This window comes from Rhinolophus sinicus, linkage group LG01 (genome assembly GCF_036562045.2).
Source record: "Rhinolophus sinicus isolate RSC01 linkage group LG01, ASM3656204v1, whole genome shotgun sequence".
NCBI lineage: Eukaryota > Metazoa > Chordata > Mammalia > Chiroptera > Rhinolophidae > Rhinolophus > Rhinolophus sinicus.
This window is the reverse complement of record NC_133751.1, coordinates 74,696,289-74,724,264: the sequence shown is the minus strand read 5'-3', so window position 1 is coordinate 74,724,264 and position 27,976 is coordinate 74,696,289. Positions and strand designations below refer to the sequence as shown.

The 27,976-nt window shown below is 35.7% G+C and overlaps 1 protein-coding gene across 9 annotated transcripts in view; it reads right to left on the bottom strand.

Moving 5' to 3' along the window:
• CBLB (Cbl proto-oncogene B) overlaps positions 1-25,972 on the bottom strand; it is a 211,434-nt gene extending 185,462 nt beyond the window's left edge. For 2 of the 9 annotated variants that reach the window (XM_019742950.2, XM_019742954.2), the window contains exons 1-3: positions 25,839-25,972; positions 24,288-24,469; positions 12,284-12,534 (exon numbers count right to left, since the gene is read on the bottom strand). In XM_019742950.2, coding sequence (XP_019598509.1) covers positions 12,284-12,534; positions 24,288-24,455 — 419 coding nt within the window. In that variant the 5' untranslated portion in view covers positions 24,456-24,469; positions 25,839-25,972. Of the gene's footprint in view, positions 1-12,283; positions 12,535-24,287; positions 24,470-24,776; positions 24,895-25,303 lie in introns of those variants that run through there. The other 7 variants (XM_019742951.2, XM_019742952.2, XM_019742953.2 and 4 more) reach the window with 7 other exon arrangements.
• Positions 25,973-27,976: the final 2,004 nt, after the last annotated feature.

Genomic DNA, 27,976 nt, shown 5'->3' with positions numbered 1-27,976 from the left:
AACCTCACCAGCTTTATCCAAATGTGTCACTATGGTAAGGACATTTTGTATACAGGCAGAATTAAGAACTACTTTAAAGTATAATTACTCTATAATAAATAACGGTATTACTACGCTTATGGGCATTTTTTCCTCCCAAACTCAATGGCACTCATTGCCAAATCTGAAGAAGCTAATATTCAGAGTTTATCTACAAATTCTTAAAAGGTAGTCTCTTTGGACACTTCACCGGACACTTTCCTGCCTCCTGTTTCCAGGCCCCAGAATAACATAATCCATGAATAAATCAGGATTTTTGAATAATCCTACAGTAACTCTAGAGAAATAATCATATATTTTATGAATGTTTGCCAACTATGGAGCACTGCTCTGGATACTGTGGGAGTTAGTTGCAAAGGAGAAAAAGTGACTTTTGCCTTTAAAGAAGTTATGATGAGACAGACATTTAAGATGACCTATCTCTCCACCATTTTTAAAAGACAGCAATAGTTGACAGTATATAGTTAAGTGCCATATGAAAGGCCTTGATAAATGCTATGCTCAGAGGAAAAACAGCTGTTTGGGAAAGAGTGATCAGAAAATGCTGAAAAAAGATGGGGTCGGGGGCAGAGTAGGATCTTTAACTCAGTAAGGATCTACATGAACAGAAGGGGCATAGGAAGAGGAAGGGGAAATGGCAGCATAAAATAGGCTAGCGCGCAAAATTAAAGTCTAAGGTAGTGATTAGGCCAATCTGAAAATAATATAAAAAGGATTTCAATCCTTCTTGTGCCAACAACATTCCTCCAACGGCCTTACAGAAATTTATCTTTATGGGGATCCTTTAACTTACAACTGGGAATGGATCCCCACAATGATGACAAAGGAAGCTTAGTAAAGTGAAAAGAGTTCTGAACAGATCCAGGATTCTAATCCCATCTGTCCCATCTCAATAATCCCTGATAAATGTATATATAAAAAAACATCTGACTTGGGGATTCTAAGAGCAGGCAGGTCATCAGAAATACCTAGAGCACTTTTAACAAATGTGGATGCTCAGAGCCCAACTGGTCAAGACAGAGGTATTACAGGAAGTCTGGGATCTGGACTCAATCATTCCAGAGGATTAGAACGCATCAGCTGTGCATGGACTGTGTAGGAAAGCCACTAGACTACACGACTGCCAAAGACACTAGTGACCTACCTTGTGTTAAAACAAAAACAACAAAAAACACACTCAACAAAAAAAAAGCTACAAAAAAGTTTAAATTTATTGCATTTTAAAATTATCATATACATAAGAATACTGACATAAAATAGGAAATGGGGGTCTAACAGGGCTTTGGTTCTCAATCACTGACTACCTGCCATTAACATTTTATTGCCCTTAGACTATCACAATGGTCAGTCACTCATAAAACAGTAGTGGTAGAAATAGGGGAGAAAAGAAAATCAAGAGAAAGAAAATGATGAAGTTTCTAAATGCCAAGTTTCTATGTCTGCTGTAGAAGAGTATGAAATAGTGCAGCGGTCAGTAAGCCTTTTCAATAAAGGCCCAGAGAGTAAATATTTTCAGTTTTGTGACCATACAGTCTCACGGCAACAGCTCACTTCTGTCACTGTAGGTAGAATGTACATGTGCCACTGACATTTTATTTACAGAAAGAAGCGCAGGCTGGGTCTGGCCCACAGGCTGTAGTTTACAAAATATTAATAAAGTGGGCAAAAAGTACTGTGATAAACTAGCAACTTCAAGACTTTGGTTGCTTTACAAAAACATAATTTTTACATATCCAACTGTGGGGAGAAAAAAATTAAAATCAAAATTGTACAGTAAAAAACATTCACAAAAAAATTGGTCAGAAGAATTTGCTGTTTCTTAGGACTTGAATCTATGCAAACTTATTTGAATCAGACAAAAGAGATCTGGCTGACCAAAATGGAGATCTTTGGTCAAATTAAAGTTTTCTGAAATTTCTGGAAAAAAATAAACTTGACAGTTCCCACATGTTGTTAAAATCATAGGAAAATCAATATGTCCCATAAAAACTTTTAGAACAAAAACTGAATGTTTGTAGCATATGCAAAATAAGCTAACATTTTATTTTCGTTAATATATTTCAGAAAAAAAATACTTACATAATCTTTCCTATTTCCTCAAAGGAAAAAAAACAACAATGTTCATCTAAAGAAATTAAAAGCTTAAAAAATCACAGGCAACATTTCCCACACACACACATACACAGAAACACACACATACACACAAAAAGGCATGCTTCAGAGATGAAGCTTTAAATAAACAGTGTTGACTTTAATGAATATAAGCTATCGTGTTTAAAAAAAAGTTGCATTTACTGACCATTTGACATACAATATTAACACTGGTTTAATAAAGATGAGACAACACCTCATTTTCACAAGTATAAAACGTACTAATTGTTCAAATGAGTCCGCCTGAAACAAAGCTGAAATAAAGGTTTACAATACTGATATCCTTCAGATGCCAACAGCTGCAGCTCCCACATGCCAACTGGTAATGAGACCTCATTTAGAAATACGCCACACATATATATACAATTCCTGTCAAGTCATGTAAGCGCCACTTAATTTAGCTTCTCTAGACAGAAAATGGTGTTGGAATATTTACCTCGCATCTGAGGTATAGACATTGATAACAAAGATAATGATATAATTCTTATAAAACATACTGTGTTTCCCCCAAAATAAGACCTAGTCGGACAATCAGCTCTAATGTATCTTTTGGAGCAAAAATTAATATAAGACCCGGTCTTACTTTACTATAAGATATAATATATTATATAATATAATATCCGGTCTTATATTGATTTTTGCTCTAAAAGACGCATTAGAGGTCATGTCCAGTTAGGTCTTATTTTGGGGGAAACAAGTTAATTTCAATCTTCCTCACAAACTCATTATTTGCTTTCAATTATTTGGTTCTAAACAGAAGTTAACAGTACTCAAATGTTTTAGAGAATGAGGTAATACTCAAGAAGAAAGAAAACAATTGTTTTCTCTTTTAAAAGATAATGAGTTTGAGATGAAACTGTCCTAGTATATTTGTTCCTTCCTTTATATTTATTTATTTTTTCCTAGAAAGGCATCAAGAACAGAAAAAAATGTACACGAAAAAGTTTTCACTATCGTTCTAGATGTCACATTTTTTTCAGGCCTAAGAAGACCTAAGAGAAATGTGCTGGAGAGAGCAAGTCGAGTGGAAAGGTTCCAGGACATTCTTTTGATCAGTGATAGAAAGAGGACCGCCATAGGTGGTGCTGCCCTTCTTTCCTCAAGTCTCGTAGCCTTAAAAACTATGCAGCTCCAGCAGGAATTCTACAACCACAAGGTGACTAGAATAAAGGCAAACCCTAATACTAAGCAATATTATAAAGCCAGAAAAAACGTGGGTGTCTTGACAGCATGTGGAGAGATATAGGTAAACTACTATGGGTCAGGTATTGTTACTTTTAGCCAAACACATTCCTAATTGATGCAACTTATTTACTCAGTCTATGTTGAGAAAACACTTTTAAAATTTTATCATCCAAAATTTGTATTAATACTTTATGCCAAGAGTTGGCAAACTATGGCCCAGATGCCAAGTTTAGTCTACCATGTTTTTGTAAATAAAGTTTTATTAAAACACAGCCATTCCAATTCATTTACATATTGTCTATGCCTGCTTTCCTACTATAAAAGTAAAGTTGAGTAGTTGCCAGAGACCATCTGACAGAGTCTAAAATATTTACTATCTAGTTCTGTACAGTTTGCTGACCCCTGGTTTAACCCAATTAACATTCCATTTTGAGAAACAATTATTTACTTTTGTTTAAGCTAAAATCCTTGAATTGATTCACTGAAATCTTAATTGAAAATCATACTTATAATACTTTCTATCTTAGTATTAGAGACTCAAAGTGAATGTGAAATGTACCCTTCTCCATGCCACCAACACAGAAAACACCTCCCACCTCCTTTATTTGCAACACAGAAAATTTTGTAAACAGATTTAATAATGTAAGTCATAATTTACTATTTTAAACTTCCAGAGTTTATCACAAAATAAAAGAATAAAACAGGAATTCTTAATCAAGGATAATCAGGGCTATTAATATAACTTTCAATTAAATATACATAGTTATAATATTAATAATTTCTAAAGAGAGGTGGCATTTTATACATTATTAAAATCAGTAAGAATGTTACATTATAACAAGGTAATTATAAATTCTCTTACGTCAATGTATATGAAAGTTTTATTATTGATGAAAGTTAAATTCACCATGCTTTTCAATATATGCTTAAAAATTAATCAATAAATTAATTCACCATGGTTTTTATTATAAACCTGAAAACAAAACTACAAACATATTGAGCTACAGGTCATTCAAAAAAATAATTTTAAGCAATTTTGTTTGGCATTATCTAACAAAGTTTTCACACTTTCATAAACATACTCCAGTGAGTTTCAATTTTCTTCTTCTTAGTTTAAATTTTACACTGCCTTATTTGTCACTGTTAGAGGTTGAATTGTGTCCCCTAAAAAGATATGTTGAAATTCTAATCTCAACCCTACCTGTGAATATGAACTTATTTAGAAATAGTGTCTCAGTAGATACAAGAAAGTTAAGATAGGGTCATTAGCCCAGGCCCTGATCCAATATGGCTGCTCTTCTTGTAAGAAGGGAGAAATTTTGACTCACCCACATAGAGGAGAACACCAGAGGAAGACAGAGACTGAAGTTATGCTGCCACCAGCCAAGGAATGCCTGGGGCTACCATAAGCTAAAAGAGTCTTGGAAGCATCCTGCCCCAAAGGGTTTGGAAGAAGCAGAGCCATGCAGACACCTTGATTTCAGACTTCTAGAATCCAGAACTGTGAGAGAATCAACTTATTGTTGTTTAAGCCACTCGTTTGTGGTACGTACTTTGTTACTACAGACCTAGGAAACTAATGCAGCCACAATTCTGTGAGTACATGTTCACGTGATCAGATATTCAAAGTAACACAATTCAATAATAAATCTAAATTATCTTTCAGTTTAATCCGTTCCTTAATGGTTCAACTAAACAAGACAGGCAACCTCAATCTCTCTTTATTATTTGAATCTGTAAGTGTGAACCTTTTGTAATGATCTCCTACATTTATCCTGCAAACTATATGTGTATAAATGCAAACTCAAGCAAGAATGCATGCTCTAGCAATGAGTTGAAAGAGACCCAAGATTAGTATTAAAAATGGGCTTAGAAAACTATTTCTGAAGCCATTATTTCAAAACAGATGTGAATACATTTTTATGACCTACCCAATTTCTGCAGGATGCTAATCTGTTTGGATTCCTGGAAATTCCACTTCTTTGTTAAATGGCTAAAAAGAAAAAGATGCTTCTAGGGCTAGATTTTCAAGCATTCCTCAGGCTATAGGATTATCACTGCAGCCTGTCTGTTTTATAAACAGACTTTAATTTGGTTTTGTAAAAAACTGCCAAAGGAGCTTTCTTTAACTAAATAACAAATCTGCCACTTGAAAGACATCATTTATCAACCTTCTTTGTGGGAGTATTGTTATTATGAAACTAAAAACAGGCATTCTTTCTTAAGTGCTTCTGGATTTTAATTATCAAATTTGAATGTCATCAGATATTTACTGAAAGGAAAACATCAATTTTAATAAGCTGCCTTAAGACTGAAAACATAAAAGGTATTCAACCATAACGCCAAGTTCACTTGAGTCTTGTGAGTTGGCTTACTGTCTTATAATACAGTGGTGATCACTCTCAGGAATTTATAAACATTTGATAAACTAAACTGCAAGAAAAAGAATTCTCCAATTTTAAAATAAAATCCAATATCATGTGTTTATAATATATTATTTGACTTGGAAGGAAATTAAATAAGTTGCAATAAAACTTTTAACAACTAATAAACAAAGAGTTTGGGGCTGAATGGTATGAAGACAGGGCTGAAACAAAAGTAAGTAAAATAAATAACAAGAGGTTAAATGTGAACATTTTATTTAAAAACAGTGGCTTTAGTTTTAAGTTATATCTGAATAATTTGATCTCTTTTGTATTTTGACACTATGCCCCAAAAGGAAACTGCTGGGGAAAACCCCCATTCACTTTTCACTTACATGAAAATCAACAAGAAAATCATTCTGTATCTGGTTAGCAAAGCAGCATGGACTAGTTAGCCATAAAGGCCTTAACAGTCAAAGATTCTGCAAGTTCTCACCTGCCCACTCTAACAGACTCTCTTTGTTTAACTTGAAAACATTTGTCTAAATAACTTTCTTGTGGCCTCTTATTTTCATAGTGTTAAAGAACTAAGCCCCTTCATTTCCAAACTTTAAAAAAGTACTTTCACATCTCCCAGATGTTTGAAATATGAATGAAAGCATTCTTATCAAGACTTAATAAACTTTTTATTCACTTATAGTTAGTCAATTTCAGGAAGATGTTCAAGGTTTCTAAAGAAAATTCCATTTCGTATATGGCTGACATACTTCTACTTTAAAAGGATTGACTACTATTTATCCTCTGAACTCAAGTTTTATATTATCATTTTAAAATACCAAAAACTAGTATTTTAATTCCTTCAGACTTCCACTGAAAAGGAAAATATATACCTAGAATACACACAAATATAGAAAAACAGCAACTGTACGTGTTTATATTAAAATATTTAGATTCAAAAAAGATCAGTAACCTATTTTGATTTATTTAGAAATCATATTTTTCCACTTGTAACTTGTCTCTTGTCCTCATGAAATGCAAAAGAACTGCAATTTTCACAATTTGTAAATAAAAAAAGAGAAATAGACTGGGTTAATTTTTTAAATGTACATTATTCTTAAAATGAATATAAAGCATTTCCTCTCATGCATCATTAAATAATAGATATTTCATAGAATAAATGGAATTCATTCAACAGTGCACAAATTATTTATAAAAGACATAACCCTAAGATTAATTCTCCTGTAAATGATTACCGTAATAACAAAAACAAAATTTCTACTATAAACTACTACTGAATTTGAAAATTTAACAAACTAATGTATTAACAGCAGCCTTAGTCTGAAACGAACTACATGTTCTATGATGTTGAAATACCTGAGCCAAAAAATATTGTGACTATCCAGAAAAGAACTTAAAGGCTAAAAAACATAGATCGGAGTCAGGAAATCAACCAAGCTTACGAAAAACACTTGGAGCAGAAATAGGATCAAACCCTGAGATTCCTGCCTTCAATTCAACAGCCACTCTTTCCTCATTTCCTTCTCACAGTGCACAGAGCTGCCTATGAGAAAATGTGGAATTAAGTGAGATTATAAACAAGGCCATTAACCTGTGAGGTCCAGTAACAATTAAAACCATTACATAAAGCCCAAATTGTGCAAACCGGCGAACCTCTTTATGTGGCTAAACTGAAAACCCGTAAGAAATTTTAAAACTACTTCAGTGACCGTATAATCAACACTTTGTGTTTATACAAATTTAAACATTTACATTAATGCAACATTATTCTTTGGCCAAAGTAATGTTGTCATACAGTGGTAAAAAGAAAGAAAGTGGGTTTGTCTGCAGCTTTGCGTTTTGTTGTTGCTTTTATTGTTATTGTTGTAGCTAATGTCTTCGATTCACTTTTTAACTTAACCATGTATCTTTAATATATCAGTTCCAAAATGTTCTTGAACACTATCTCATGAAACTTCATTAATGTAACAGGTTATACACATTTTTCTTTTTTCAGCCAAATGGTCAACGGAGAAAAAAGACTTTTTTCCTGAAAGATTTTAAATAAAGGCTAGCATCTCCTAGAACTAATTTGATGCCAAAATACCTTTTTTCAAAAAAAAAAATCTTAATTGGAATGAATATTATTATACAAGCTATGCAAACTATGATTTGTTTCTACAACACACGTGCATAAGAAATGGTCCAGGTCTTTGAAATGACATTAATAACAACACATTTATGTATTACTCTCTGGCACAAATATTTTAAAAGCCTTTATTTTCTTCACAGTAGGTTATCAAATGCAGAACTATTTTCCACCTCAGTTGACTTTTGGTTTTGTTTCAGTGGTTGTAAACCAGAGTGTGGGAGGGGAAAAAAATGTGTTGTAGCACTCTGGTTCACTGAAGCAGTTCTAAAATACGGAAAATCCGAATATCATTAGGCCATCTCCTCAGTGTGTTCTTAAAATCATTGTCCAACACCAGGATTTGCAGAGCCAGTGATTAATACATAACATGTTATATGAAAAAGTATATGTTACTATTAAAATGGTTAACGGATGAAACTGCCAGCAAACCACTGAAGAAAGGTACCTCCTTCGGTGTTAACATTTGTCAGCGATAACTGCCCTCACACCCACTTTGTTTTTGCCACTAAAACTTTAAGCAATATGATATAAAGTTTTTCCTCTTTGTGCCTGAAACTACTATAAATTCTACCTTCTCTACAACATTCCCAACCCCCACTCCACACATACGCACAAAAACCATGTGTGTGCCAAAAAAAATCACTGAATTACTCTTCCCAGAAATACCACCACAGAATGGTTTGGACACTCAGCTGGAGAAGCACCAACTCAGTGTGAGGTTCAATTGTTTGTAAGAGGAAAAAACAGAAAAAATTAAAAAAAAAAAAAAAACTTGGGGAAAAATGATACTAGAGAAGGAAGAGGTTTACTGTTAAAGTCAAGAAGGCACTCAGCCTGCCTCTACCAGAAATCATTCCACCCATTCTCAAAGCAAGAGGCTAGCATTGTGTGCCCTCATTACCTATTTCAATAGTAAATAAATTCATCTATAATTTTTACTTCTCGCCTTCTACACAAGAAATACATTGTGTGCCACTTGCTATATTTATATTTCTATGTTTTTATAGTTATCACTATGTGAAACTGCTTTAAAAACTCAAGCTACTTCTATGTTAGCAATTAAAACATAGCTAGTTTAAAATGGATACCTGAATTTTTCCCATTTGCCCTTACATGTAAAGCAAATCCACAAAGAAGTTTATTTTTGAATACCAGGAGCACTAAAATAAACATTTTGATTCAAGTACTCATCCAGCACAACGTTCTTCAATAAAGCACCAACTCACTAGAGGCATTACTGACTGGTTTAGTCAATTAACTTCAAATGACTATTTTTACTATTACTGTCCTTCATTTTTAGCTGAATACCAATGTCCTTCGTGACATTACTTGCAGAATAAAAAAAGATTGTTCAGAGAATTTATAATATTCCCAATAATTAGTTTGTCTTTCATGTTAGGTAAGTCATTCTACTAAACAGAATACTCTGCTGCCTAACAACCATGAAAAAAGAAATTTTTTTTTTTTTTTTTTTTACACAAACAAAAAGCCCCATCCATGTAAGCACACACACTAGCCTCTTTTTTTTTTTTTGGAATTAAGGGAAAGGAAAAGAGAATGTGAAAAAAAAATTATTATTAAAAAAAAAAAAAAAAAAAAAAAAATGTCCTTGTGTTGTGTACCAATAATAATAAAACATTATGATTTATTTTTAGATATTTATTAAATGTCAGTTTTTTTTAACACACACTGGCCACAGACACACACAGAAAAAAAAACACACATGACACACAAAAAAAAAATAAAAATAAATATATATAGCATAGAAACTAATAAACTTTGTCTTAGGGGTTGAATTTAGGAGAGACAAAATTTTTTTTTGGACCTTAAAACAAACACTTTAGAGTTGCCTCAATCAATGTGAAAATCTATATCATCATCTGGAAAAATCACGCACACAAAAAAAATACAGAGATTCTGCCACAATATGCTCCCACAAAAAAAAAAAAAAAAAAAAAAAAAACAAAAAAAATGGTTGTTATAAGACATCTAAAAAATTAGAAAAAATTTGAAGTTACCAATGATGTAAAAGTGGGATACAAGTTTACCACACATCATATATATATATATCCAAAAAAAAAATTGTACCAATTCATTCTCCCCCCTAGAGAAGACACACCTTCACTCTCTCCTGACCCTAAAAAAAAAAAAGTATAATGGATTACTTTGCTGGAGGGGGAAGAGAGAGGCTACTAAACCTAAATAATAAAAATAAAGGTATTTCTAAAAAAAAAAAGTTTTTTTTTTTCAATGGAAGAAGAACAAAGTGAAAAAAAAATTTTTTTTTTAAACATCTGACTTCCCATACCCTGTTTCCTCAAAAAAAGGGAGATAGGGACACAATCAGCTCAAATGCATCTCTTTGCAAAAAAATTAATATAAAACCCGCTCTTACATAAGACCGGGTCTTATATTATGTAAGACTTATATAAGACTTTATTATATTATATATTATATTATACCTGGTCTTATATTAATTTTTGCTCCAAAAGACGCATTAGAGCTGACTGTCCAGCTAGGTCTTATTTTCGGAGAAACAACAGTAACACTGGCTATTCCTGAAAGGTCTATAAGAAGAAACAATCACTATATGTTTCTACCTTACTTCTAGCTCTTTGTGGCAATCCCCCCTTAGTAGTCCTGGAGAGTCTTAGAGCTTTACAGCTAAAAGGCAATTGGAAGATTCGCCACCTATAAGATGTGTCAACTGTGGTCCAAGAATATTAAGTGATGAGCCCACAGTTACATAAGTAGTTAGACTCCTATGATTATGTTTTGGTTCATCACTAATTTAGAGAGAAAATTATAAATAAGTAAATATTATGCCATTTTACATTTGGCAGAGGGTTTTTCTATGTATGAATCTACTGGTTTTACTTACTCTGAGTTATCTGGCTGGTATTTACAACTTCATAATCTACATACCTAGATAACAGAATTTTGTCTTATATAATCCTGTATTTCATTAGGCTAGTATTTCCCAATCTGAAATATTAGAGGTTTCATAGAGGTTCTCCTATATGTAAGGAAACTAAAATCCAGACAAGTTCAGTGACTTAAACTGAAAGTCAACTTAACTATGTTGATATATATTTAAATTAATACTGTATTTGTTTTCTGTTTGGAAATCTAAATAGGTTGTCACTGTCAGTGACTATTCTAGATATATTTAAAACATTTCAGAAATGACAAACACTATTATTTTCTTTATTGGGTTTAAGATAGATCATAAAAATTAACACTGGAATAGCCAAACAACAAACTTTAATGAGAAGATTCTAAGTCAAGAATTCTGGCTATAAAATAAGGAGTCAGTCAGTTGAGGTCACTTCAGTCTTTGCCACCCAGTCTAGTTTCTTACTGAATAAAGTATGGGAATCGAAGCTAGATCTCCCACCCACACCTATCATACCCACACATTCAATTAAGACTGTGTGTTAAAGACACTGTCTCCAATATCAAATGCTCATGGATACAGAGTAACAGGAACTCTCATTCATTGTCGGTGGGTATGTAAAACAGTAAAGCCACTTTGGAAGACAGTTTGGTGGTTTCTTACAAAGCTAAACATAGGCTCACCAAAAGATCAAGCAATCATGCTCCCAAGTATTTACTCCGACAAGCTACTAAAAACTTATGCCCACACAAAAACTTGCATGTGAATTATTTACAGCAGCTTTATCAATAATTGCCAAAAACTGGAAGCAACCAAGATGTCCGTCAATAGGTGCATGGCTGAACACACTATGGCACACCCATGTAATTCAGAATTATTCAGTGATAAAAATAAATGCGCCATCAAACTATGAAAAGACAGGGAAAACCTTAAATGCATATTGTTAAGTGAAGGAAGCCAGTCTGAAAATGTTACATACGGTATGATTTCAACTACGACTTTCTGAAGAAGGCAAAACCATAGAGAGGAGCACAGGGCCTTTTTGAGCAGTGACACTATTCTATATGATACTGTGATAGTAGATACATGACATTATACAATGTCAAAGCCCGTGGAACTGGGCAACACAGAGTGAACCCTAATATAAACTATGAACTTTAGTTAATAATTCTGTATCAACATTGGTTCATCAGTTGTAACAAGTGCACCACACTATACAAGATATTAATAACAGAAATAACTGCATATGGGAACTCTGTGCTTTCTATTTTTCTGTAAATCCAAAACTGCTCTAAAACATGTCTATTAAAAAAATAGGAACACTATCTCATGAACGAGATATTAGCATAAATTTATGTAAAACTGTAAGGTTTAAATAATGTGAAAAGTGAATACACATATGAAATGACATTTCCCCCCAAACACATGGTGACATTTATGCTGCCCATGAAGCAAAAAGCAAAATGACCCTAAGAAAAATAAAGTCTGCAATATTCTTACCTGTCCTGTGACTGCTCTTCATACATCCTCTCCTTGCCTTCTTTAAAGAGTCTTATTGCCCGTTTTGACTTTTTCATTAGACTATCAATGTAGATTTTAAAATATTCATTCTCACTGAGTTGGGCAAGTTTCTGGTTGTCATCATATTTACTCAATATAAGTCTCAAATGCTGATATGTATCAGGTAAAATATCAAGTATATATGGTGGGCTATTTTTCAACTGAAGTTTGGGATTTTGGCACAGTCTGACCTAAAACCAAAGACAAAAATAAAACATTTAATATGAATGACAATACTTTCATAGAAAAACAGAGAAACAGTACTATTTCTTCACTTTGCCTAATATAAATTTGGATCTTAAACTTACTAACGTCAACACAGAATTGACAAATATTTGCATCTATCTTAATACAATTAGAATCCTATTTTCACAATTAGAATCCTATTTTCTTCTCGCATTCAGTTCTGTTTTTCTTTTTCTTTTTTCTTTGTCATACCTTTATGTTCAACCCTTGAAGTTTTCATTCTCTCTTCTACAATGTCCCACTGTTCATGAGTTAAGAAAACTTCAGGGTGCCAACTATTATATACCACTAACAGTCTCTTTTTTAAATAAAAAATGAGGAAATGAGCCTCTTCTGCTGGTAACCCAATGTTTCATATTTATTGATTATTTTATTACATTGAACTTCCAACTAAAATGCTTTCATAGATTTTAGTTAATGTTTGGGTATATTGTTCTTAACTCCAAGGAGAAAAAACAAAGAGGTGCAATTTTAATAACTGAATTATTAAGTAATAAAAGGGTGTTCGGTCAGAATGAGTCTTTTCCACTCCACTGTTATCTCCCAGGCCTATGAACATGTAGTACACATGACAGTTCTGTCATTCCATCAGGTGCCACCCAACCACCGGGGCGTTTATGGCTGCCTGCAGACCTGAAAAGACCTTTTGCTTGCAAGACAAGGTAGTAATTCAACTCCTATATTCACTTCCACATGTTCATGTGACTTAGTCACTTACCCTTCAAACCAGGACATAAGGAACCAACCAAATTAATTTTTTTAATGAAATCATAAGGAATTGCACAAAACCATACGTGTACATAAGCGTGAAGGTGCACAATTTTACCAAAGGCAAAATGTACTCATGCAGGTATATTTAGTGAGAAGTTAGTGAAGTATAAATGTGAGGGTTCCAGAGACACTTGCTCTTTTCTAAGGCCTTCATCTTTTTTCGCTTTTTTCAAATTTTCTAGAGCAAGCTACTTTAAACACAACTGGTGAAAATTTCTGTCTTTTTCCAGTCTGACTCTCCTTCCATCACACTGAACCTCCTGGTGAGTGGCACTGGACTAGCCATGGGCATTTTTGGAATCTGGCTAATTGGAATTTGAGTTGGAAACACATTTAGTTTTGTTTTAGTGGAAAGTATGTGTGAAGTACGCAGTCACTTCTGGAACTAGTTAAGTTGTTGTCAGCAATTGTGATGAAAGAATGGCTTTAGGAACAGTTCAAGTGCCCACGATGCTGACTAGCCCAGACAGCAGGAAGGTCCAGGTCAAATCTGGTAATTTGAATGTGTCCAGTGGTACCCAGAACGGGAGGTATATGTGTACAATGGAAGAGAATCAAAGTATAAAATGTACAGAGTCAAGATTCTCTGATGTTTATGAATTTATCGATTTTTAAAAAAATGTATTACTTGTGACTTTATTGTTCTAAAAAATTTAACTTTCATACCCAATTTTGTATGAGTACTTTTATGTGTGTATTCTTTGTTATTAAAAGGACCCCTCAATTTTTCAGGTTCCACAAAACATGGCTATACTGCTGAGTACTCATAAAAGTGCCTGGGCCAAATAGAAAACAGTTGAACAATAATAATTCAAGAAGCACAAACAAAAAATCAACAAATGAAAAATACTCTTAAACTTACTAGCTCACTTGCTTTCTTTAAGAAATAGCCATATCATGGTTTTATGGGGAGAAAAATCTTGCTATTGACCATTTCTCATACTAGCTGATGACAATTTTGTATCTTCCTCCTCTTTGTATACAGTGCCTAAAACAGAATCGTGTAGCATATAGTACAGAACCAACAAATGGATGTACAGAAGGCTTGGTTGACTAGTTCCGGAATACTTTTTACATATATTATACATAAATAGTATGAATATATTACTTTCGCATTTTCAGGATGGAACTATACTATTATTCAAGTCAATAACCCGAAAGTATAGGCATAGTTTAAATATAAAAACATTGTTTTGATCTCCTAAAGAAACAGAAAGGTTCAGACAGCAAATAACTTATTTTTACAAAACTATAATTAAAAGGGCTGAGGAAGCTTTGTTTACACTATTTTTGTGACACTCTGATATAGTCAGAAAAGCTCATTCTCCCCTAAAGACAGATGAAGTCACAAAGACGTCAATGATTTAACAAATCCTGGTTAATATACAATGTAGTTTTTCAATTTCTTAAAACTAAAAAATAGCATCACAAGTATGCACAAATTTCAAAAATATCACTACCAACATCCTAAAGCAGGCACAGTGTAATTCAGCAACATAAAACGTGGTACAACACGTCACAGACTGATAAGTTATTAACTTGTAGTAGGGGACTAGGCAGTTGCAAATTCATTTCTTCCACTGGTGAATATTTTAACTGATAAATAAAAAATTCCTCCCAGGTACTTTTTTCAGACATTCCAAATCACTGTTCTTTAATATGTTCACACATTTTCAATTTTCTATTCTCTACTTGATCTTTTTCTCATTTGCTTTATTTAAATCGTAATTCTATCTGGGAATGTATTGCTTTATTCAGTAACATTGTTTGAATAACTACTATACACCAGGTACTGAGCTTTGTGCCAGGAAATTATAGATGACTAGAACATACTTCCTTCCTCAAGGAGTCTGGCAGAAGAGACCAAGCTCTCTATAATTAACTTAGGAGCAATGTAATTCTTGCTCTAAGGGATCTTAGTAAAGATCCTGTCCAATCCATTCATTTTCAGATTAAAAAAAACAAAAAAACTAAGAACTACAAAGATTAAGGAACTATTAAAAAGTCATTAATCCAACACAAGAGCCTGCATCTTCTGAATCTTAGGCTGATCTTTCTAACTATATCACAATTTAATTAGAATCAAGTATATAATTAATGATCCCTGGCTAAACTCATTTACATTTTTATTTTATTCCATTTGCAAATTTACATGTACTTTAGGACCCATTTTTAATTCTACAAACGTTTGTGTCAGGCATTGTTTCAGGCCCTAAGGAATACAGGAAGAAATAAATCACAGACATGTCCTCCCGAAGTTTTCTAGTGAAAAACACCAGTGACTTAGAAAAGCATTACAGGAGAATGTGAGTACTGTAAAGGAGAGTATGAAGGGCTAGAGGAGAGATGACGCTGTTCACTCATGTCTACATGTGAGGGACAACAAAGGCACACCTAAATTTGTAAAAGGAATATTCCGGGCAAAGGGGTGTACAAAGGCTTGAGAGGAACCAGAATGTAGGGTCTGGAAAGAGAGCAGGCAATGCAGTCATTCAAAGAGGTGTGTGGGGGGGCGGGGGGGCAGCACGGGGACAAAAAGCCCATGGGTGAGTGGTACAAACAGATCTAAAACAGGCTAGTGTCAGTTCATCAAGGCACTTACAGGTCACAGTTTTCTAAATTTGCACTTGAGAATCGACTGGTGCATGAAAGGATTGGTTCATTAGCAATGTTACTCTTTGCTTTTGAACTAAAAGGCACAACAGTTAGTATTGGAATTAGGCTACAAATGCCATTATACTCATTGACTCAAAAGGATTTTAGAGCTAGCTAAAGAAGACCTTGGACATCACCAAGACCAAGTCCCTCCTTCTGACATGACAATACTACAACACAGAAATGGAACCTACATGAGTTTACTGCTCAGAACCATGATGTCTGGACTTAAGAGTCAGATACTCTCGCCATAACAGTATACAACTGCCTGTTGTATTTGTTTAAATGTATTTAAATATTTTTAAGCAACTCTTTCTGCATATGTCTTCATTCTTTGACATACATAAAAATATGCCTAATCTATACATACTCTCTATGTATTTCAATAAATACATGAATATGTATTCACCATAAATATATATTCAATCAAATCAAAGCAGAGGCACACATATAAACAGGATTTACTAGTGCTACAAGAATTTTCAAAGCCATTAATTATTCTTGGAACACTCCTGCATTTTAAAGAGTTTCCTGACTGTGCCCTAATTAAAATTTCCAGCCAAAAGGTAACAGAGGTATTAGGTCACCTAACATATTTCTTGCAAACAAAGTTCAAACCAGCCCCTAAAACTTAGGAAGAAATTCTACTGAAGCAAATGGAAGCTTCAACAGTAAGGAACTGTGTCTACATAATAGCCGACTTGCATTATGAAACACCTCACTTCATGGAGCATTCAGTTATATTAAACCAAGTAATATACCGGCAAAGTGAAATATCCTATTTTTTTAAAGACGGTACAGAAAACCTGAAAGAATCCCTTGTCTATGTTCCTCATGTAAATGTTGTAAAAGATTCCTTATTGCAGTTACATAACAGTACATCATCATGATAAAAAGCATCTATGAGTTCTTTAGGTTCTTTCCATTTTGATTCAGCAAATCATCACTAATATGCAAAAGTACAAAAATATATGCAGCATGAAATGTAAAAAGTATAAAATTAATACAAAAGTTTCTACAAAACAAGGTTAGCATATAAAATTGGTTATGAGTATAGTGTATCAATTAAAGTAGGATTTGGAGGGAACTAACAATTCCTTTATGGTTTTCAATGAAAGTTTCTTTAGAAGACTGATATAAGAAGCACCATTAAATAATTGACTATCTGTAATTAAAATGGCAATTGTGTATTCGTTTGTTCACGATCTCTCTTCCAAATGAGAATGAAATTTCCTTAAGGGTGGAGAACCTATCTAATCTCACTGGTCTACCTCCATCACTTAATGTAGAATCTTGCATATAGATGTGCAATATATATTTAATGAAGGGAAGGAGGAACAAGAGGAAAGGAACAAAAGAAGAACCTCTCAGAAGAAGTAAGATAATGTTACAAATAGGATATCTATAATACATTGAAGAAACCTGCCTAAAAAAATGAGTATAAAGTTTGGGAAAGAATTTGATCTTATCAAATATAGGAGATAAAGATCCTTTTGATTTACTTCTCATGGAAAGAGAAAGAGTCCTTTTACTCCATTGGAGAAGTGTACTTGAACCTTCCCACTATGAACAGACATTAAAATCGATCAAACCAACGATGAGGCCATTTACTAGCTTTAAAACTATGCGCCAGTTTCTTCTTCTGGAAACCCCTTAGGATGTTCTAATTCTTAGAAGAGAAAACGTAAAGTGCTCTGCACAGGACCTGACACATAGTTAGCACTCACTATTCTATCCTATTTCTTTTCCTTCCATATTTTATATTTTACCACAACATGGCAAAATCATGAGAATCAGAACTAAGGGTACGGACCATTTTGTTTTTAGCAAAATACTGCCCTAAACCTTTACAAAAAAAGTCTGTAATGTTTTGTGCAGGAAAGCAGCAAATAAGGCTGAGAAGCCCAGGGCCTTCTTCCTGATGTGGAATATAGTCCATCCATACTCACTGATGTGAATTTTTTAACAGGCAGAACATTTTATAATTATTTTTGTTATGGCTATTGGAAGATAATATGAGTGTAACAATTATTGAAATATTAATATGTTAAAGAGCTAAAAGTTTAGTCAGATATTTTCAAAACGCTTCTTTCATTACTAGGAATAACATCAGCAATTACAAATACATTAAAAAAAATTTAAAACCCTTAAAAAATGAAAAACTCTTAAATATATGCTCAAGAGAGTAGATACAAAGAGCATCGTTGTATCATTTAAGTCACAGCGTAGTTCCTAAAATGACCTTGATGTACAGGATGAGAACGGAACAATGTTGTATTTATTTACCCACTTTAATTGGTAGAAGACCAGTTAAAATATATATTGTTTATTCTATAACATACAATTTTAAAGCACGGGTTAAGCATTACAAATGTTATACCTTTATATCACTTCCTGACAACCCAACGTAAAATTTACAAATTCCCTCAAAATAACTCTGTATATTTCCTTCTTTCCCTTTTGTCTAAGTGGAAGTTACTTACCTACCAAGGATTTACTCTTTACTTGTTCTTAGCCTTTCCCTCCTACCCTTGGATGCCACTTTATCAACTATTTCTACTTCCCGTACACCTTAAATCATTTCCTACCAACATCCCTTCCCCTCAATCTGCGAACCTCTCCTATAGCATCCACCACAATGTTAGGCTCTGCTCAAACCCTAAGGCTACCTATCGTAACTTTCTTCCTTCACTACTTGCCACAGTTTTAGAACAATCTTTAGATAATCCACACACTCTTTTCAATCTAGACCCATCATGTAAGTGAAACTACTCTGAAAGATCAACAGTGGTCTCTACTCATGAAATTCAATGACTTCTTAAATTTACATCCTACTGTGTTTTCTCCACTTGAACTCAATTCCCTTAGAATTTGAAACTATCTCCTTATTGAAGTTGTCTCTACCCAAAAAAATCAAAATGCTCCAATTCTTTTCCTACCTCTCTTATCACTCCTCTTAGAGGGATTCCTTTTCCTTCACTGCCATCGAACTGCAGATACAACATGACACACAATCAAAACTTCCAATCTCTATGACTTTTTTTCTGACTTTCACCTTCCACTCTGCCTTGCAAATCTCTTGCTGTTCCATAGCTTGAAATGCTACCTCTATGGGCATATCTACCAAACATATGTCTCTAGTTACAACTTCTCTCTTGAACTGTGCATTCACTTTTCTGACTTCAAAATGGATTTCTCTCTGGCATGTCGAACCCAACATGGCCAAAAATAAACTTATCATGCACCAACTCCCAAGCTTCCTCTTTTTCTTCCTGTGTTCCTTATATCATTAAGGGCATCACTGCCTTCAGAGTTAACTAGGCTGAAAACCTCAAGAGTCACTTTCACTTCACTTTCTCTTTCATCCTTTGTCTCTGAAGGGTCACCAAGGACCTGTAGATTTTACCTTCAAAATGCCTCCCATATTTGAACCAATGCTTGCCTACCTCCTCTCAGTTCCCTAGCTTAGCCCTTCATTTTTTCTTGCCTAGTCCATTTTAATTTCTCTTGATCATTATTCCCACTTTTAAGTTTGTTTTCTCTTAACCCGCTTTTGTAGAGTCAATAGAATAATCCATCACACCATAGCCTTGACTTTTTGTCACTCTGCTCAAAGATTTCAATGGTTCTATGTTTACAAAATAAATAAAGCCCGAATTCCTTAACCCAGTGGTCAAAGCCTCTTCATCTTCCTCTAACTTGATCTTCTTTCACTCCTCAACCTCCCTTTACCTCATCATTCCTTCAGCCTGGTATGTCCTCCATCTCACTGGAACCTAAAACATTCACGTTAATAGCTGGATAGTACCTCCCACGTGTTGCGCTCTACACCAACTTTTCACCCTCAGCAAGATTCACCTCCACCTCACACCATGTCACAGCCCTTATACCATATCACAGCACTTACTACATGCTACAAGATGTATGGTTATTTATAAATCTTTCTCTATAGTTGGAATATGATAAGTGAATAATGAACTCAATAGACAGCATATAAAGCAACTCTGAAAGAAAGTAAGACGTTGATTCAAAATCTGAATGGTTAAAATTGTACACAAGTTAAAAGATTACTAACTGATTACTTCTGCTAAATGTATGCCCTGTACCATAAGGATAAACCAAGGTAACCCTTGGGAGGATTCCTTTAAATCTTTTATCAAAAGCTTTTCCTAGAAGTGATAAGTACTAGCAAACTGTGGGATAACTTCATTTAATTAAGCGCAAATTCAGAACCTAACTCAGTACTAAACAAAATTGCCAAGACACTTAATGTGTTACCATCTATCCAAGTCTACCAGGACCCATGATTCTGCTAACACATAACAACTTCACTGAGGAAAAGGAAATACGAGAAGAATAATTCAAATAAATGATATTCCCTGTTCCAAGGGCCCAAGGAAGATGATATTCTCAAACCCAACAAATACAAACAATAGGCATCCAAAACCTAAATTTTACTCCACATGCAATGTTCTTCCCAGAAGTATGAGGAATTCAACTTAGAAAAGAACATTTACTCTTTATTTTTCTTTTAAATAGTTTCATATAATCCACTCAACTTTGGTTGACAAACTTTAAAATATATTATGGTCACAGTAAAATTACAAAGATAGAGAATGAATTATATTCCAAGCCTGACAAATGTACTAAATGTACTGAGGGGAAAAGGCAGCAAAAGGCTGTTTGTCATCACTTTTTAAAGGCTTTTAAAACTCTTTCAGTAATGCAATTTCAAATAAATGACAAGGACAGCAAGACAAAAATGCAGACAGGTGCTCGACTTGCTTTGCTCTTTGGCATCAATTAATTATTTTTTAATTTCCTGAACAGCCACATATGCTCAGTACATTTGGTATCTATTAGATAGAAAATTGTTTCTTCCACTTTCCATCACCTGGCTAAGACGCTTGTGAAAACCATGCTCAGGAACCTCACATTAATAAATCATCATTCCTACCATACTGATTAGCAATCATTTCCTTACCCTCCTCACCTCAGCATTTCCAACAAGAATACAATCATGCTGTTCTGAAGGCAGTGGCCAGCAGAATCCAGACAGACAAGTGTCTGAACAGTGGCCAAAAAAACAAGGCAGTTGTTCTCTACTTTGCCCCCACTGCCCTTTGTATAGTCTGTATTGCAGCCCTTTCCCTGCTACATGGCACTCGTCCATTTATATGCCTGGCTCCGTGCTGGTTTCTGAATTCCTCAACAGGTCAAGTGCACAGTTCTATCTTATCTATAATAGCTTTGCATCCCCAGGAACAAGTACTTAGTAGGAACATAGTAGGCCCTCAATAAATGTTTATCATGTGTTTCAGAAACTCCATCTCTGCAATAGCTTTAGAACAGACTCCACATTTCAGGCGTATTTGAACCTAGATGTGTGTTGATGAGTAGTAGTTCTGTCACTGTATCAAACAGACATCCACTGACTTGAAGAGTCTGGGGTCAGCTACTGACTTAACACTGACACATGCAGCTAAGGCCAGAAAATATGTCTACAGGGGATGCTTTGGAACATTCTTTTTCTACTATTCTTTTTCTCGGTGAATGCACTATGCTAACCCTATGCAACTAAAGTTCTGTTACACAACACTTTATATCTGGTAAGGAACACAACTGAGCAATTTCTCCTTCCTACTCTCAGCAACCTTGTATAGAAAGCCTGCTCTCTGAAAACATAACAATTAGTTGGAACTGAAATCTTAGTTGACCATTTTTAAATTCTAGAGGCCCGGGAATGGTGAAACTACACACTAGATTGTCCCCTACAATCTAAGACTGCTTCATATCCCTTGTAAAATAAGTTATTTTACTTTATGTGTAGTTGAGACAGAAAAAACTTAAAGCTTGTTTTCTTGTTTATACTTCTACGGCCGGAGAGGCTTCACCAAAAAAAAAAAAAAAAAAAAGCTAACTAAACAGTTACCCCTGCTTTTTATGTAACTTCCGGTTAGACTTAAAAGTTATGATTTTCTGTTATTCACAAGCTAAACTCATGCTATTGCAGTTATTTTACAAAACAGTTAGGTAATGTGTCAAGGGATTAACTTTTGGACTAATAATAAAGTTCCTGATGTAATCGCTAGGACAATGTTGATATTATGAACCACTTCCTTCACCACTGAGAAAGAAGAAAATATAAACACATGTGGGAATGCTTCGATGTTACACAATTAAATATATTTCCAATTAGTAATAATCAATGCCTTTTTGTTATTGTGTGCTTGAGTAGCAATAAATATACTGAATTCTTTTACAACATTTATGTAATGTCCCTCCACAAAGCCCACAAATTCACTCACAAGTAAACACAGTTTTCATCATGGACATATAACGAGGACAAATGGGGAAAAGCCATACACGGCACCTTTGCCAACACCCACACCCGCATTCCAGTAAGTACTGACTCGAGATAGTAAATTTCCTTGTAAGCAAGTTTCTCAATTGGAGAGGCTAAACCCAGACCCACAAAAGGGTTAATAAAATAAACCATAGTTTATTGAAGCTTCACTATCAAATAACCACCTATTTTACCATAAGTAATGGAGAAATAATTAAAAATGGGTACAACTTATGCTAATAATCATAGGTCAAAATTATGCACACATTTTTTAATATTTCAAAAATAATGACTTTATATTAACTATAGTTCACCACTTCCTTACATAAATGTTTTTCATTTGATGTTCTAACATTCACTCACAAATGTACAAATTCTGACCACTCAAAGAAAGGGGTGAAGGAGGAGGAGAAGCTCTCTGGTAGACTCTGACCCTTTTCTTGCCCAGTCAGTAACAGATAAGTTAGAGAAAAACCTTGGATTCCTTCTCTTACGCCCAAATAATGATTTAGGCAATGAGAGTGACCTTCAATTCCATACTCTTTAGAAAAGCAAAGACAGCTAGTATTGTGCCTGCCAAATATATGCAATTTTTCCAAATGCATACTCCTCATTCTTAAATATCCAATGCTAAAATCAAAACCTGACTGACCTCAAGCAGCAAGTTGCAATTCTGACACTATGACATCATTCTGTCTGGAGCTTTAATATCACAATTTGAATAAATTGGCAGAAGCTTAAATAGGTCACAATGAAGCCCAAAACTAAGGATACTTATCTGGCAAAAATTATTCTGGCTCTGCATTTCGCACCACCAACCACAGAATGACAGGCCTATCATTCATCTATCCATCTGTACTTTCCATAAGGATAAATGAAAATAAAGTAAATCTTATCACCTTCCTGTATTTGCAAATACCTCTGACAGTGGGTTTTTGTGGCAAATATTTGCACACAGTTACAAACCAAAGATGACTGTTACCATATGATTTCATGGAGGTTTTAACATATCCCTACAAAGGAGTATTTTTTTTAAACCTCCACTTCCACAATTATAAAGATATCAAGAGACCTGAATCAAATAAATTTACAATTAGCCCCAAATATCTATTATATAAAACCATAAGGTGCTAAAACATTTACCAATATATAGAGGACAGTACTACCGCTTCAAAAGCAAGAACTATTAATTCTGGTTCTGACATCCAGCTTGATTTCTTCCTGTGAAATTATAGTTCATCTGAAAGCAACATGTAGAAACCACAGAGGTTTCTGATACTCTCAGCCCCACCAACTCCATCATAAATTTTCCTTTCACAATAAACAATATGCAATCAAAAAGGTTTCCTGTTTCAAAATGGAATAGATGAAAGAAACTGTGACTCTACCATTAACAACAGCAAAAAAAAAGTTTCTTAATGAAGATGAATTCTCAAAGACGAAAATGGAAACTCTCTCAAATACTACTTCCTCACTTAAGGACTAATCTGTTTTTTTCCCCTGTAAATATTCTCAGCATCATACATTGTGGTTGTCAAGAGTGGTCCATCAGAGACCTCTTAAATTACTTGTTTGCACTCCTTTGTTATCCAACAAAAACATAACTTCACATAAGATAGAACAAACACTTCCAAACTATTCTATGGTCATACACCAACAAAGAGCAGCCAACAGTAAAATCTTTGCATATCTGAGTCATATAGAGGAACTTTGAACCTTGAAGAGTAGGACAAAAGGTTAAAAAAAAGTCTTTGCTCTGAATCCAACTTTTCAAAAACATACAAAGCGGATATAAGAAAAATGTTCAATCCAAATCAGAAGATTGTTGCCCAAAGCGTAATTATTATTAATTAGCAATTATAAATGAAAGTGGAGAAACCATATCCAGGGTGAAGAGGGCTACATACAGGCACAGACAGAACTTACCACTTTGTCCATGAGTTTCCAAGTTTTCTCCACAGTCCTGCGATCTGCCGCTGCTTGCTTTGGAGGTCCAACTGCATCTTGAATAGCATCAATAATACCCAAAATCCGTCCTTTTCGGGGGTTTCCTCCTCGACCACCAGGGTTTCTGCCATTCATAGAATTTGCCATCTGGAATCTTAGTTCTTTGAGAGGTAAATTTTTATAAAAGTTAGTAGGTCATCAAAATATTTACAAAACAGAAAACTTAACTGGTTAACTTGTACCCCCTACATTCTCCTCCATCAGTGAGAACAAACTCCAGGGTCCCAGATCCAACTTCAATAGCATGAGAATTTGCACTCTCAATCTTTACACACAAGTTTAGTAGCAATGGCCTTAGATTTACTTTTGGAACACTGAGCGTTAAGGATGCATCCTTCTCACATTTCAAGTAGGTAAGGCTTAATACCCAACTCACACCAACAACAACAACAACAACAAACAACTTACATAGGTTTCTTCCAACTAGATAAGACCACAATGTTCTCCCCCTCCCTGCCTTAAACCCAATTCAAAATTCTAGAACTGAAGCCCCCAGAAACATTTTTGGGAGCCTCACTCAAAAACCGCACTTTCACTCCGATTTCACCAAGTTCTATAAACGTAAAGAGTTTTCTACAGGAGCATAAGAAGCACGTCTCTTGTCAACAAAGGCTCAGGACTTGTATTTTCCCCCACTAAAACCACCAAGTACACACACATGAACATGGACACTAGAACATAGTTCTTTAGACCAATGCGGTGAGGAGTTACCCCCAAGTGAAGAGGCAAATCAACCAACAAACGAAAAAAAACATTTTAAGAGAGTGAGTGAGAAACTGACAAGAGCGGGCACAGAAAGGAGAGTTCACTTCTTTCGCTCATCGCCTCTCATCTCACCCAAAGGGGGTGGGGGGTGGAGGTGTCGGTCAAAGCTTTGTTTCTGGACGTTTGTGGCCCCCCTCCCGGCTCAGGCCCCTCCCCTGCCACTTTCGGACCTCAGCTGGGGAGGAGAAGGTGAAGAGAAAAGGACAAAGTATCCCCTCGCATCTCCAGCGCCCGCAGCCCCATCCGTCCAGGGCGCTCCGCATTCATCTCCCGAGTAGACGCACCTCCCCGGGTTTTCTGCAATCACAGAATCACAGCCGCCCGTCTGGCTTTACCCACTCTTCCTCCTCCCCGGGCCGGGCCTGGGTTCCGGTCTTTAAATACCCCTCTTTAAACTGTGACGGCGGCGGCGACAGCAGCTGGAAGCCGGGGCTATCCCCTCTTCCTCCGTGGCCCGCGCCTGGCTGCCCCAGGGCCCCCTGGCCGGAAAGAAACGTCGAGCCTCCCTGGTGCCCCCTTCCCTCCTGGCCTCTCGGCGCCGTATCTGTCCACAGACACGCGTGTGCGCGAATCTCACTCTACACGCACGAGCCCAGAGTGCGTGGGTAGTCCGGGCAGGGAGCGTGTAATCGCCGTAAAACCACGCTCCCAAGGAAGGAGCAACCCAGAGCGCAGGCCACCGAGACAGGGAGACGCAACAATTACCGTAAAGACCAATCCACACCCGCTCTCCCCTCCCGCCCGACTCTCGGGGAGGCCGCGGGACGCCGCAGCTGCACTAGCCGGAGGAGGAGACCACTCGCTGGACACCCCACCCCTGTAGGCTACACACACCGAGAACCCAGGCGTGGGGCGGGGCCAGGGGCGGGAACACACGAGGCTGGACCAATCCGGCACATCCATGCACTGCCAGACAGCGAGTGGCGCCAATGGGCGGGAGGCGCCCGTCCACTTCGCACTGCCACCCAGTCCACGTCTTCCACCGTACACAATGGCCCTTAAGGAAGGCCCGCTCGCAGCAGTCCCAAATGGAAAGGGTCTCCGAGGGATAGGGGGTTCTGGACAAACCCTAGCACGAAAGTGGAAAAGGGAAACGAAATGGAAGATAGGATGCAAGGCACTAGGGAGCTGACCAATAAAGAGTGGGCGGGTGGGTGTGAGCATTGGGGTTGGAGCCAAAGCCAACTGGGGCTTAAAAGGCGGGACTTCCTGCTTTGCTCACCTTCCTAGTCTTTTGTTTCATAGCAACAGAGTAGTGGCTGAGAGGGTGTTGCTTCTCTACTTGGGGCGTGTCCCAGGCTGAAGAATTTCATCTCCCTAGGGCTGCCAAACTCTTCTACCCAGGACAGCAGCCAAACAGGTCTAAGGCATTGCTTCTTGTTGACTATGAAAAAAAAAAAAAGCAATAGTCACCCAGCTTCTAAGATGAAGTGTAAACCTCACATAGAGTAGACTAGTATTAACGCCTGATTGCCAACAAAAACTTTCTAAATTTCTGAGTGTTTTCCTTTTACAGTTAGTTCTGGAGGGATTGCAGATCAAATATCAAGCTGATGAGAAAGCAAATAGTTGACAATACTGTCCAAATAGTCTCCACTAATTATGGCAGGGCAGTTAAAAAACATGATGGGAATTGCTAATATATACATTGCCCCTTTTATTTTGTACAAGTTTATGGATAAATAACTGAAGAGCAAACAGCTTTGGTATTTTTTGTCTGAGTCACCTTTATATAGATTTCTCTCCGTCTCAAAAACAACCTGTCAAAGATTCAGAAATAGCAAAGTAATGCCAATGACTCACTGAAGTACTAATTGGTAAAAATGTATTGTGCACACTTCAAAAAAACAGTTTGCAAACCGGGAGCACGCAAACCAAAAAATGGAATGAAGCTCAGCGTATACGTCAGAAAGCAGCTTATATAGTGAGAAAGCAATGTCTTCACAGTGATTGGTAATTATAAGCTAAATTAATGACTAAACTGGTTTTGTCTGCTCAGGGGACAACCTTCAAGGCTGGTCTACATTTGCTTTTGATTGTAACAAACCTTATTTTATATGCCATTCTCTCCCAGCCTTTGTAATCTCTCCTTCTGTGGCTCCATTGCTATATCCTTAGAAAGGCCTACATCTGGCTAGTCTTACAAGGAAAAAGCTATTGTGCTGGGACCTTTCTTTCAACAAGATCATAGATTAAACAAATGCCTTCTATTTCTTTCTATTTAACTTCAATTCTATCACAGATGCTACTAACAATTGCTCTGGATTGTCATGCTTTGGAATTTTCTTTCCACTCCAGTTGGTGTTAAATAAACTTTACACCGTGGGCTTCTCAGATGTTGTGATATTTTGTGCCTTTAAAAAAATTAATTATATATATATATATATATATATATATATATATATATATATATATATATTCTTTCTCTAACCAGTGAAACTGATAAAATGTTTCTCAACGGTTCTCACCACTTTCCACCTAAATAACCATTTTAGTACTGTAATTATTACTGTCAAGGATCCTGAGTTCTTATAAACATACTTTCCAGTCCTAAATTCTGATGGTTAAGATTTTCATTTGATTAAAACAGGCAAAACATGTTCTTTGCAACTAGTAAGGTGATAAAATGTGGTTCGGGAAGTAATTTTGTTTCTTTGCCACTATTTCTATGCCAATAATGAAAGAGTAGTTCGTTGTTTTCACATTGTGTTTATCTACAAAAGTGCTGGTCTCTCCATATCTTCCCCACCCATACAGATCTCCTTTACTCATAGTAACAATAACTGTATTTACTGAGGGAAGACTGAAAATGGGAAAAACTTATTGCGTCAACTTTTAAACAA